We start from the raw sequence: 13,354 nt of genomic DNA, 5'->3' as shown, positions 1-13,354 counted from the left end.
CAGCATTAAAGTAGACTTTGTAAACTCGAGCAAAAATAAAAAATGCAAAGCAAACCTTTACACCTTTATAAGCACTGTATTTTCAACAAGTTGGTCGTACACATAATAAACTTTATGGTATAAAACAAGTAGAAACAGCTGAAACAATCATTCAATCACATTTTGCAAAAGTTCAACATACCAAGAAAGCATACAGCATGGGACACATTAACTCCCAAAATTATCCAGCAATGCAAAATGGAAAAGAGCTCTTGATTACTGAAAACCTATAGAAATTCTTAAGCAGCATAGCTCTCAGCATAAATGCGGGCTACAACATGGTACAAAATGCACACTGTGCAAGTAAAGACATCTTTGAACCAAACTGAGGGGTGTCAGTATGGATAAAGGTTTGCAAACCACTGGATGTATCGTCTGATACCCAATGCATAGGATGCGATAAAATTTCAACAAATGCCTCACACTGCGACACAGAGCATTGTGTGTCTGGCAATGATACTTATCTAGCATTTGGATATAGCTTAGCAATTTGAAAAACCTACAGTACATTAGTCATAATATATCATACAACAAAAAAGTTGTTAAATGTCGCACACAGATGTGTCCAAATTCAGATAGCAAACTGCTTCGGCTGCTTCTTCAAGCTCATCGATCTTTCAGTTTGTGAAATCACATGAGTGGCTCTGTTGTTGAGGAGTCTGCATTCATGAAGAACATCTGTAGACAGTACAATATAAGATAAGGATTACTTAAATACCATACAGTGAATGCAATGAGGTAGAGAACTGGTTACATGCAACAACACAGTTCTTTAAAAAACACAGTACTGCAAATGATGTCTTACCGTTAAACTGTTTGTAGGCTTCTTCAATAATGGCATTGTTTGATCTCTTTATCTCCCAGTAACTATCTTCCACCCATGGTTTGCAGTCAGGATGTTCAATAAGCTGTCCATTCTTGTATAAACCAGCTCACCACAGAGAGGAAAACAAACTTATTGTTTCATCACAGCCTTTCAGCTCAATAACCAAGAAAACATCAGACACGTCTGTAATTACAGCAGAAAGATAAATACCACATCCAACATCTTAATTTGACATATAGAATGTCATAACACTTTACAAACATTATACACTTGCATGCTAGTTCACAAATGTACCTTTGATGGTATCATCAATGTCTTTGCACAACTGGTACAAGTCACTCCCACGTCCGACCACTCTTTCACCTACAGATTAAACAGAAATAAATCCAGAGACCATAAGAAACATTCACATTAGTGTTATCACTATGCAAAAGAACAAACTGAAAAATATCTTACCATCCAGCACCTTAATGTTGGGAAACATCTCCAGGACTATGGTTCTATAGGATGTGTTCCTGCACACTGACATTTGAGAAAGACACTGTGAGTTCACTCATCAGGATTTTTCCATCCACTGGATTGTTTTCAAATAAAAATTACCTGGATTGGTGTAATTGTACGTGTTGTCTTTAAGACGTATATTTTCTAGCTTTCTCAAAGACTGAAGGCAGTGAAGGCTCTCAATACTGTAGAAAAACAAAACAGACAAGAGATAATTTTACAGGACCAATTAAGAATATATTGCTCTGTCTGTATATTACTGACATTCTCACTAAGTATTTGGTCAGTGGTTATATATCTGATACCTGGATATGATATTACCAGCCACGTTTAAGTTCTGTAAACTGTCACAACTGCGCAGTGGACTCTGAAAATACAAAAGGAATAACATTACATTTTTAAAAAAATCTGTTCACGACAAAGCCTTCCTTGATAAGTGAATATACAGCATGGAAATAAAGATTTTATTGCTTCTGAAATCTTACCTAAATTAGAAATCCTGTTGGCAGACAAATTGAGTACAGACAGAAGTCGAAGAGATGCTAGAGGAGCCAAATTTGTGATATTATTTCCGGAGAGGTCCAGTCTCTCCAGATTTACACACTCCCCAATGCAGCCGAGATCATGTATCCCTAGAAGACACACAATAAAAGATTTATAGGAAATAATAATACATTTTTGAAGACTCAAATACTGAAATATTCATTTCACCTTACCAAGACCTCTCAATTTGAGAAACAGTATTGACTCCAAATCGAATTCTCCTGTACGTGACTTGAGCAGCACAGCAGTAATCTTCTCACAGTCTGCATCTGAAAGAATCAGAGCAATTCTACTGCAGCATAACATTCGCTTTTCTATTCTTATATATGCAACACAACCACCAAATTCTTATTTGTGAGTCAGCGCTCCGAGGGCTTTGTCTCTTCTGTTTACAGTGTGACAAGAAAATAAGCCCATGCAATCGTCTCTAAATAGTAAATACCAATTCAAGCAGTCCATGAATTTCATGTCTGGCAGCACACACTAGGCTTTTTTTTCCTCCGCCGGCTCCAGAAGGAAGGGTCACAGACAGGCTGATGTGCTGTTCTGTGCAATGGTCTGTGATGGTACTGGCTTGCCAGTTGCATGCATGAATAACAAACTGAGGGAGTTATATTTGGTTTAATTTCCTAAGGCAGAATCAGTCCCTAACTCTCAAACTACACACAAATACTCCTTCATGAGCCTGCTCAAACCAAACAATGATTCCCAGAGGAGAGCAGCATCACTGGAAGCTAAGACTCATCAGGTGAACCAGAAATAATGATGCTGGGGCAAAGTTATTTCAACTTCATTCTGTTATATTTTCAGATTTACATCAGCACAGGTTTTTATTTATTTCACTTTACATTAAAATTATATAAGGACTTGCAGATTGATGACTATAACACCACTACAAAATGTGTGTGTGTGTGGGAGGGGAGGTCGTGAGTGGGACAAGTATGGCCACCTAACGCCTATCTTAACACACATATGCATAAATAAAGGTGACAGTGTTTAGTTAAGCTTGACGGTCAAATGTTGTTAGCTTATGGTGGTAGCTACCTGTATCTTAGCTATGAGCGTCGTGAGGCAGCGGCTGCATGATTTCATGAGGATGATTCAGCCGGATGAGAAGTGGGTGGGTTGTTTAATGAAATGGTAACAGTTCTTTTTTGTCTTTCCCTCTGATGATGGCACACGTAAAAATGTTGTGTAACGGAACGATACATTGTTAGCTGCATCTTAGCATAAGCCGCGGCTAGCTAGCGCGAGCTGCTAGCATAGCGACGTAGCAACAAGCTATCCATCACAACTTACCTTGGTCCTTATCTCGCTTAGAGTCCATCGCGGGCAACTTTGCTACTTGGGAAGCTACCTATCGCAATAAACAGCGATGATTTTAACCAGTGCGGTGGGAAGGCAAGGCAGTGGTTATTTTGGGGGAGTGTGAAATTGGCATCTGTCCTGGGGTGCAGTCAGGACACGCTCAGTGTACTGCTGTGCTGCAGTAGCACGCAGGTGGATGTGGATGAGACGGACCTCAGTCTCTCTGCAGTCCAGGCTCAGGGATTAAAGCAAAGAGGGAGGCGACGCTCTGTGCTAAGAGGGCGTTGGAAGATGAAAACGTGTCTGGAAATAAATTGTTCCATTATTTGTCAGACGTCGCTTCCGAGCAACAGGTTTTCTGTGTGTGTCAATTAAAAGTTTTGTACTCGTTAACTCAGGGCACCGACTGAAATTATTCATCTGTGGGATTCGTAAGTGGATCTGCAGTCAACACTGAATAACATTAAAATTAAGCAACGATTATACATATTAATGACACCAAAAGGATCATAAATAAATGAGCATGCAAAGTCTAATCTAATTGGGGGTGAAATAACCTGCAAAAATATGCTCAAATACAAATTAATGTTTGAATAAGAGGAAAAAGACAAAATTAGAAAACTGATTAAGTGCCTTGGGGTGCTATAGAATCAGACATCTATTTCTATTCATATTACCAGTGGTGGAAAGTAACTTCTCTGCATTTCAGATAGAAATATTATAGCACACTACATTTATTTATTTGTGTTAAATTAGAATTTGCAGGTAAAACGTTTATAGACAAAACATAAGATCGGTTTATAAAATATGAAATCATCCAACATTATAATTCAGCTTACATGGTAATGCACAATAATAATAATAATAATAATAATAATAATAATAATAATAATAATAATAATAATAAAAAGAAGAAATGATTTCCATCACATCACGTTGCATCCCTTTCTTCACCCAAAATATGTTGATAACTACTTCCAGACCAGCAGGTTCTATTCTAGTTCTTATTTATTTATTTATATATTTACCTGAGGTCCTATTGGTTAGTCCTGACTCCGGTGGACAGCAGCTGAGGGGGTAAAAGAGAAGCAGATCAGTTTGGACTCCAGACACAGTCAACCTCCACCGTCTCCAACACAACTGGACACCTATATCTCACCTTTTTTTTTTTTCTTTTTCTGTTTTTTACTTTTATACTTCCCCAACGTCTTACGGTCATGGCGGACATCTAATGTGAGGACACCAATAACCTTTTTTTGTGAGTTTGCAACGTCCTCCACTCATCCTGTGCGGAGACTTTGCCTCCGCGGAGCCCATAAATGCCTTTCATTGAGAAAAGGCTTCGGACGTTCAATGTTGTGAATGTGTACAAGCAACAGATCACTTGATTAAGATGGGTAATAAGCAAACGATATTTACCGACGAGCAGCTTGATGCCTACCAGGTAAGCTTGCGTGCCCCTGACTGTACCTGCATCACGTGTGTCCAACTCCAGGATCAGAAAAATCATGCAGAGATCCTTAAAGTGTGAATGGTGATCTATAGACCTTGTGTTTAATTCATTTAATGAGAAAGATGAACAGAAATCATCTTTGTGATGACCAAATGGAGTAAAAAGTGAGTTATATGTGAAGAACTATGCAGCATAGCACATTTATTTTCCTATTACTTTTTTATTACTATTCCATGACTATTATAATTATTATGGTACATTATTATTTCTGTGTCTTTTTTCTGATATTGACTCAGTCACTCCTGATAGTGGACCCCCATGTGTCTTGGGTTTAAAGCGATAATCAGTCACCATCTAAAGTGTGATCAGTTATGACTCCACTGTTTAAACATTCACATGGTCTTGATAGGTGAGAATAAGCAGCAGGTTTTGATTTCATAGCAAACTGTCAGATCTGGCATTCACTGAGTTCTAATCTGAGAAGATCTGACCTTTCCTTCCATGTAGCAATAATCCAAGTTTTCCTGTGAGAGAAGAAACACATCTTCATGTGCACAGGTTTATCATGTGATTAGGTGTGGACTCAATAATTGATGCCAAGCCAGTGTGATATGCTGTGAAACTCTACTCTCAGGAGACAGTTTAGTTCTCAAGAGCCTCTCTGGTTACTCCTGCTACTCTTTAAAAGTCCTTCTTACACTGTTGCTTCTACTGTAGGAATTATCTCCCCTCCTGGTTATTGATAGATTTCATATATTATTATTTTTTTAGATTAAACATTTAAGATATAACACCCAGTTCATGTTCCCTAAGAAACTCAGTGCTCAAGTAGGACCTGTACAAACACTTATTTTTCTTTTCTATGTGTAGACTTCTCTTACTGTGTTACACTGTATGATGTAGACTAGTAATTTATGATATTGTAGTCAGATCTTAGTTACAAATATACTCACATGCAATTAGAAATAACCAAAGTATCCTCAGTAGGCCTGTTTTTAAGTAGATGTAACAGTGAATGGGGATTCCCAAGAAATCTCTTATTATTTTTAATCACATTGTCTGCGGAGCTCAGCTGGCTGCGCTCTGCTTCTCACACTCAGGAGCACAGCTCACACAGAAGGGATACAAGGGGAGAATGTAAATTGAGGCGCTCCCAGTAGGGCTGTTGGATAACGTGTGTGCCAACACACGCGTGTCAGACAACAGCAGATCATGTTCCCCTGCCTCATCGCTCCTATTGCAAGTGGCAGGTGACAACACTCGCACACATCATCGTTTAAGAGAAACCCCTGGCATTTTACAGTAAGGGTTGCTCACATGACTTCAGAGGAACTGTAATGTTATTTTGTGTGACTCACAGATGTGTCACTGAAAGTGTTTTTAGGCCATATATAGAGGATGTGAAGTGTTACTGTACTTTCAGCAACATGTCAGATAGTACATCGTATGTCATGTTTGTGTTTTGACATGCTGCTTTTCTCTCATTGCAGGACTGTACGTTTTTCACCCGCAAAGAAATTTTGCGGTAAGTTTTGGTGTAGCTCTTGATTGGGATTCTCACAGATGTGCTGTAGATCCGTTACAAACCACATGTTTCACCACGTGCTCTGGCTCTGAGGTTGTACACATAATAATATCACCCAGGGCTGTCTCCCCGTTTTCCCCCTCTTGCTCTATGCCGTGTAGTTTAAATGTACTTTGACACTGATTTGGCAGGTCTTACTAAATGTTAAATCAAAACTCATACTTGCATTACAAATTCCTACATAAAAACATTAACACTTCAGACTGCGCTGGCTCCTGTGTACATGAATAATGGTTGATGTTATATGAATTACAGCCTTGAGATGATGGTACAATGATGGTACAATGGTAAAATTAATGATTTCTTTTCCATCTAGTAAACAGTACATTAGCCACAGTCACCTAATCATAACTGGAGTATGACACAGTTCCATTTGTGCACAGTTTATTTGCTGCTGATTAAAGTGGATGTATGTATGTTCCATGACTCCATGTATCCATGTACATACAATTTTTAGTAATAAAGTTATAGATTGTAACATGTAAAGGTTGCATCAGTATCATCTATAGAAAGCCTATTGTTTGTGTCTATAGATTCATGTCAAGTGAAGCTACAAAGTAAAATTAAGGAATGTTGTCATTTTCTTAAATAGATTTAGGATTTTGGCATTCATCATTTAGTGGCTGCTAAATTTCTTTGTACAGACTGGCATCAATGATTTTCTTTTATTGTCCCATCAACTGTCTCAGCAGATACAAACAGGTCGCAGCGTAACAGTCAATATAGACACAGTTGATTACAATGTGATATAATTAGATCTATGAGTGGCAGAGTAAGGGCTTTATTGGTCATGGGGATTTCTGTTATGTGCGATAAGTAAATTATTTCAGTTATTTATCAGTGACTGTCTAGAAGGTTCTGTCCCACCTCAGTATCTGTATGTTACCTAAACCTAAGTCACACTGACCTTTTGACTGTGGTGTTGTTTTCAGTACTGCCCGATGAAGTGTCATGTTTCTGCCTCCCCACTTTAAAAAAAAGAAAAAGAAATAATTATAAATGTACTCATGGTGATTGCGTGAGGTATCGTGACTCACTGGGTAGCATCATTTCTCTCTTCTTGTCACTCACTCTCCTGGATGACAGGCTTCTCTTTTTAATGGAATTAACCAGTGATGCTCATGTTTCAGTATCTTTTGTCAGTGGTTTTAGATGTTGGAAGATAAAGAGTAACTTAAAGAAATTAAAGGCAGATACTCAAGAATGTTTCGGTGTAACACGAGATAAGGATGAAGGTTATGTGAATCCAGGCATGCAGGAATTTGGGGTCTGATTTGCTCTCATGTATGTGCAGTAAATGTTGTTTTGGAAATTTTCTCTAACAAGAAAGCATTTTATGTCTGCTGGTGCATCTGTTACTATCTTCTAAAATTACTTGAATTATGAAGAATTAATTACAGGTTAAAATCCAACAGATTACACAACATGCTTGTTTGATCCTTTTGATTTTGTTTGGAAATATAAAATAATATTTTTTTTCTGTAGTTGTGCTGCTTCTCTCTTTCATTTTTTTCTCCTTTTTCATTCATTAACAGATACAGTTACATGTTCCTCCTCAGTGATATTGAATTGACTTTGATTCCAAGGCCAGCAGTGGACTGGAAACCAAATTGACAATCAGCAGAGGGCGTAATAGGGGCCTTTGTTTTATGACCTTCATAAAACACTCCTTGTTTCTGTCCCCAGCAGCAGCTTTTACAGCACAGTTATGTAACATCAAAGAAGCAAGTTATCACTGATGACCATAAGGTCACTGATTTGAAGCCTTTGGTCTTATGTCACTGGAACGCTTAAGTGTTTTTGTACCTAACATATTTGGAAATGAAATCTCATGTAAGTAGGCCTACTGAATGTCAGCAGAATTGCAATGTTTTCCCCCCCCATCATTATTTGTTATTGCAGTTAAAATTAAAGAGGTTCAGAGCCAAGGGGGTCACAGAAGCTGTATGTCCCAAACACTTTCAAGGGTCATGGTGCATTAGAACTGCAGGTTTACCAATTCATTTCCTGCAGTTAACCAATAAAACTTCATCATTTTGACAAGTTTATCTAATTTAATTGTAGTACATTTGTCCCCAGTGTGCCTGTTGATGAGTGGCTCTACTCTGGCAACAAAGGTACACCATGACAGGATCAGTCAAAGGACAGCATGAATACCTATTTATTTGACCAGTAAAACCATTAATTCCATCAATTAATTCCACATTTCTGTCCACCATTGTTTTCACTTTGTGTTCATATTTCTATTTATGTCTATTCCATAATTGTTACACTGTATCTGTGCTTTACATAGACCAGTAGATTATTATATCTCTACATTTTTTAATGTCTCAGGTGTTTAGAACTACATGTTGAGTAAAAGATTGTGCTGTTAATTTTCTAAACTACAGCACAGTAAGTAGTCTTTTTTTAATTTTAGGTTGCATGGCAGATATCATGAGTTGGCTCCACATCTTGTACCAATGGACTACACCAATGATCCTGATTGCAAACTTCCTTTAGCCTTGATAGTCAACATGCCAGAGCTAAAGGTAAAGTCCTTTTTTTGGTATTAGTCCTGTGTCCTAACTCTTCCCAGATAAATCACTTTTCACCCATTCTTTGTTTCTCACCTACCGTTTGTACCCGTATTGTGTTTTCTTATTCTGGATTGTGCTGTAAGGATACAGACGTGACACCCACTGCTCATGTGGGCGTACACCTGATCAATACACGCTCACCTCCAGAGGACAGAATTGATTTTCAATTGTCATCATCACAGATCTGCTTGTGTGACACAGCTTATGAAAGTTAATGTGCCATGAAATGCTCTGCCTCTCTATCCTGACAGATGCATTCCTTGCTATTTTTAAGCACCTGCCATTTGAAGAGAACATCTTGAATTTTTTTTTTTTTTTTTTTTTTTTTTTTAAATGGCATGTTGCATAACAACACGTCACATCCTTATCCTCTAAGGGTTTAGCACAGAGACTCATAATGTGTCCTGCCTCTGGATATAATTGGCCCTTGCCTGTAAAACTGTCATGTGATCGCAGGGCTGTAAGGATGACAGGAGTAAGATGGAGAGCAGTCAAGGCAAGAATGATGAGGCCCAGGCAATACACAGTCATCCAAAGTCCTCTACAGCTTCATAACCATAAATATATTCCTATCTTGCTGAGGACTCGGTTTTAATGAGCCATGTTGAGTCAACTGGACTGGATTCAGGCTCCACTGACGTGTCCTCGGATATCCAGTTAAAAATGGCGACAGCTGAGGTTGTTTTGAGCCCACACATGCTAACCACAGGGCAACAGTTTAACTTACATTGCTTACAGGTGTCAAATTAGTGAGATTTTAAGTCTCAGTTGATGCTCTCCGTCTGTAATCGGCTAATTACCTGGGATATCAACACCCTAATAGCAACTTATGGTTGAGCAACAGAGGAGAAAATATTGGCTTTGCCACACCAGCAAAAAGCAAGAGTCAGCCTTTTTCAGATGATAGCTGTGATCAGCAGAATACTCCTGACAGTTTAAACCACTGCAGCTCATATGTGAAACTGACAACAGCATATAAAACCACATGGTCATGAAACATATGGTTCTTTAGGTTTTTTTTTTTCACACAGTTATTTTCGTCCTCTGTATTGTGAGGTGTTCCTCATCGCGGTAGTTAAGATGTGCCAACATTTTTGCTGATGCATTTGTCCTCCATTTCATCTGTAGGAAAACCCATTTCGCAACAGGATCGTGGAGTCTTTCTCAGAGGACGGGATGGGGAATCTCAGCTTCAATGAATTTGTGGACATGTTCTCAGTCCTCAGTGAAATGGCTCCTAGAGAACTCAAGGCCATATATGCCTTCAAAATATATGGTAATGCTAAATTTCTAAACAATAGATTTTCATTTTTTTCCCCACTGCTGTATAAATCAATCAGTAATTATTTGCTGTAATGTCTGTTACCCACAGATTTCAATGTGGATAATTACCTGTGCAAAGAGGACCTGGAAAAGACTCTGAATAAGCTGACAAAAGAAGAGTTAACTCCTGAGGAGGTGGAGCTGGTGTGTGAGAAAACCATCGAGGAGGCCGATTTGGACGGAGACAACAAACTCTCCTATGCTGACTTTGAAAATATGATATCTAGGGCTCCTGACTTTTTAAGGTAATTAAATTTACCTTACTTAAGATGAATAACATTTTAAGATTCTGTACCTATAAAAGCATGTCAGTATACTGTTTACACCTTATGCTACATGGAAAGTAGTGGCATGTTAAAATCAAGCAATACAAGTATAATACTACCCCTCATGCTGCAGCAGTGTGGGCTCAGTGTCCCTTGCTATTTACAGTTTTAATTCCCCAGATGGTTTATTATCATTTCCATCACTGAACTGTCACCCCAACAACATCATTTTAATCCTGAGGCACCACTGTGCCCATTCATTTATATGTAAATGACCTCACTACTGCCTGTCCCCACTGAAAAAAGATGAACACATCTGGTCCTCATCCCTGTGTGTTTATACTCACATACACAGTAAGTCAGCATGTTTACATGCACAAAGACTTCTACTGTTTCTCAGCTGTTCCCTGATGTTGTCTCTGTTGTTACCCTAGTACCTTCCATATACGAATCTGAGAGGGCTCCATGGAGGATTTCCAAGGTCGGCAGCGTGATAAACCTCAGGACTCTACCTGAACCGTGTCTTGGCCACAGCACAGTGCCTGTCTCCCACTCCCATTGTCAAAAAAAAATAAAAATAAAAATCACACATCAGTGCTCTCAAGCCTCAGTAAAGCCTGCTTAGTTAAAAAGCAAAATACTGGGTAAAGCTGAACTACAATATCAGGGCCCTGAATTTCTTTATTGTAGATGAAAATGTATTTTCCTTTCACCACCTGCAAAGGGCTCGAGCTGGACTGGTCTTTTGTTGGGAGAAAAGGCCTCTCTTCTACATTTTAAGGTTGAAAAATGGGAAATGAAACAAGCCTCATACGTGGATAGTCGCTTATCGAGCACATTCAAGTATGCATTAAAATGCTTATCTACCTACAGCATATTGCACGTCTTCCTACAGTGACTCACTAGATATAAGGCAAAGGACAAAGCTTGAAGTGAATGAAAGCACAGCATTGGTATTAAGGGCATACAGAGCTATGCAATATTTGTACATGCAGTGTATTGCTTTTAGTCATTTTAGGTTGTGTTTTTTTTCTCTCTTGTGGAACTGGAGCAAGATGACAATCATATCTTACTGTTACTCCAGTTAAATGAAGGGCTCTGTCATCTGAATTCATTTTGGTAGCTTTCATCTGCCTCAGCCATTATCATTAGTCACAGCCATTTTGGACATACATTTCACAGTATTTTATGTGACTTCAGGTATTTGTCTTACTTTTAATAAATGTTTTTTTTGTGTGTGTGCCTGTGTTTGGAGTGAATTACTTCTGTGAATGCATTTATTGTTGGCACTAAAAAAAAAAACAAAAAAAAAAACAAAAAAACCCTGAAAGAATCAGTCAGCTATAGGAGCTCTCACCTGACCTGCAACTTTAACGAGTTCAGCAGTATCTCGTCCGTATACCCAGTTCCCCTCAAGCCACCCACCCACCCATGATGCTCAAGGAGTGTGCACAGTAAAGATCAGGAAATGGCTGTACCTCTGTATAGTCCATCATATGGGCTGTAATAACTTGTTAAGCAGGATGTGATCATTAGGAGTCAGCTGCCTCAGCATTCACAAGCATGATTACATCCTGCGCACACAGTTAATCTAAGTGGAAAGCCTGAGGAAATGGCCTCGGTCATGTTGGTTGATGATTAACTGGTTCTGGTTTCCAGGCTGTAGGCTGCATATTTGCATCAGGTACTTATGGAGAACAGTGCAGTGTGTTGTTATTGTGCAGGTGATGTTTTTAGTACAAGTTGCACTTGTGAATCATACTTTACAAATGGATGTTAGGTCCACAGAGAACATTCTGCTATCAGTCACTAAGCATCTGCTTAGAGTCCTATCTGAGTCGTCTTCATGTATTTGCTTTAAGTGCAGTGGTGGCAAAATAAACATGACGTGGTTAATTGGTGCAGACAAATGCAGGACAGTTACAAAGAAGAAACTGGGACAATAGCTGCAGGCTAAAACAACATAATAGAACTCAGCATTGGTGTGTGTTGGGAGGAAGCAGATTAGGCAGTGGCAGCAGACAAAAATAAACATGCAGCATCTCACCAAACTATATCTGTGTCGTTATACAGCAAAATAGCGGCATGTTGGTGAATGGCGTGAGTTCCTATAGACTGCCCCAGCTGTGAAAAATGAAGGGGAGTTGACATTGTGTGTCAGCTGAATTTCGACTGACGGAGGAGGATGTTGAAGTCAGTTAAACAGTGTGCAATCAGCAGGGCAGCCAGTTAATTCATTCCATTATCTCCAGATTCCGTTTATGAGGGCACTATCAAATATTCAGGGCAATATGGCGTTGATTGTGTGGCTTCATTAATTACTGGTCTCACTGAGAACATCTGTTAATTATGATTCCAGCAGAGAAGCTTCTGGCTCACTGTGATACTGGGGCTGTAAAGCAGCCATTGCTGTAAGCAACTGTCTCTGAGGTTGAGAGTGGCCAAACTGCATGTGAAACTCATGCTGGTTTCTCTTCATGGGACCTTGTCTGTTTTAATTTGAGCTGATTTAAGATGGTGACTTCAGCTAACACAGCATGACTACAGTGGAGGATCTACAAGGTGCCTGATGGCAGATGGAGATTCTTGTGGTGATGTTTGTGCTGATGTGTTCTGAAGTAATATTTTCTCTAAATGTATTTTTTCTCAAAGATAATGAAGATGGTTTTCACCCCCAATTTAACAACACATTATAACAACAATTAATAAATGATTTAACACACTAACACTAGTTAAGTAAAGTCTAGACTAAGATATTACTAGGCCCTATCCTTATCAAAAAAGTGTCATTTCTAAATACTTAATCCATGCTCTAATCCATGACAAATGACTGATTAGCTAAACCCACTGATGTGAGACTGAAGGAGAAATCCAGTAAGGGGTCTTTGAGTTAAAATGCTTTTCTGTTTCCAAGATTAAGAATAAACAGTG

The 13,354-nt window shown here is 38.8% G+C and overlaps 2 protein-coding genes across 3 annotated transcripts; one reads left to right on the top strand and one right to left on the bottom strand.

The window, feature by feature from the left end:
- Window positions 1-56: 56 nt before the first annotated feature.
- On the bottom strand, window positions 57-3,487 carry lrrc61 (leucine rich repeat containing 61). Its single transcript, XM_018680834.2, has 9 exons — window positions 3,209-3,487; window positions 2,083-2,178; window positions 1,854-1,998; window positions 1,672-1,734; window positions 1,466-1,551; window positions 1,322-1,387; window positions 1,160-1,228; window positions 845-970; window positions 57-717 (listed from the first exon to the last, which is right to left on the bottom strand). The coding sequence occupies exons 1-9, from the start codon at window positions 3,234-3,236 to the stop codon at window positions 611-613; spliced, it is 786 nt and encodes a 261-aa protein (XP_018536350.1). The 5' UTR covers window positions 3,237-3,487; the 3' UTR covers window positions 57-610.
- On the top strand, window positions 2,189-11,663 carry cib2 (calcium and integrin binding family member 2). Of its 2 annotated transcripts, none has more exons than XM_018680788.1 (6): window positions 2,189-3,029; window positions 6,161-6,195; window positions 8,675-8,786; window positions 9,963-10,110; window positions 10,207-10,402; window positions 10,858-11,663. In XM_018680788.1, the coding sequence occupies exons 1-6, from the start codon at window positions 2,940-2,942 to the stop codon at window positions 10,877-10,879; spliced, it is 603 nt and encodes a 200-aa protein (XP_018536304.1). In that variant the 5' UTR covers window positions 2,189-2,939; the 3' UTR covers window positions 10,880-11,663. The 2 variants fall into 2 exon arrangements, with proteins under 2 accessions (XP_018536304.1, XP_018536309.1); XM_018680793.1 differs by lacking the exon at window positions 2,189-3,029 and adding an exon at window positions 4,283-4,661.
- Window positions 11,664-13,354: the final 1,691 nt, after the last annotated feature.

Source organism: Lates calcarifer, linkage group LG10 (assembly GCF_001640805.2).
Source record: "Lates calcarifer isolate ASB-BC8 linkage group LG10, TLL_Latcal_v3, whole genome shotgun sequence".
In the NCBI taxonomy this organism is placed as follows: domain Eukaryota; kingdom Metazoa; phylum Chordata; class Actinopteri; family Centropomidae; genus Lates; species Lates calcarifer.
The sequence above is the reverse complement of the archived record's forward strand: the minus strand, read 5'-3'. Positions and strand labels throughout refer to the sequence as shown.

Coding starts and splice junctions, on each gene's coding strand:
- cib2 (XM_018680788.1), top strand. CDS start 2,940: ATGGTGGTAGCTACCTGTATCTTAGCTATGAGCGTCGTGAGGCAGCGG. Junction 8,787..9,962: donor TCAACATGCCAGAGCTAAAG/GTAAAGTCCTTT, acceptor TTTCATCTGTAG/GAAAACCCATTTCGCAACAG. Junction 10,403..10,857: donor AGGGCTCCTGACTTTTTAAG/GTAATTAAATTT, acceptor TTGTTACCCTAG/TACCTTCCATATACGAATCT.
- lrrc61 (XM_018680834.2), bottom strand. CDS start 3,236: ATGGACTCTAAGCGAGATAAGGACCAAG. Junction 2,179..3,208: donor TAAGCGAGATAAGGACCAAG/GTAAGTTGTGAT, acceptor TGATTCTTTCAG/ATGCAGACTGTGAGAAGATT. Junction 1,552..1,671: donor GCTGGTAATATCATATCCAG/GTATCAGATATA, acceptor GTTTTTCTACAG/TATTGAGAGCCTTCACTGCC.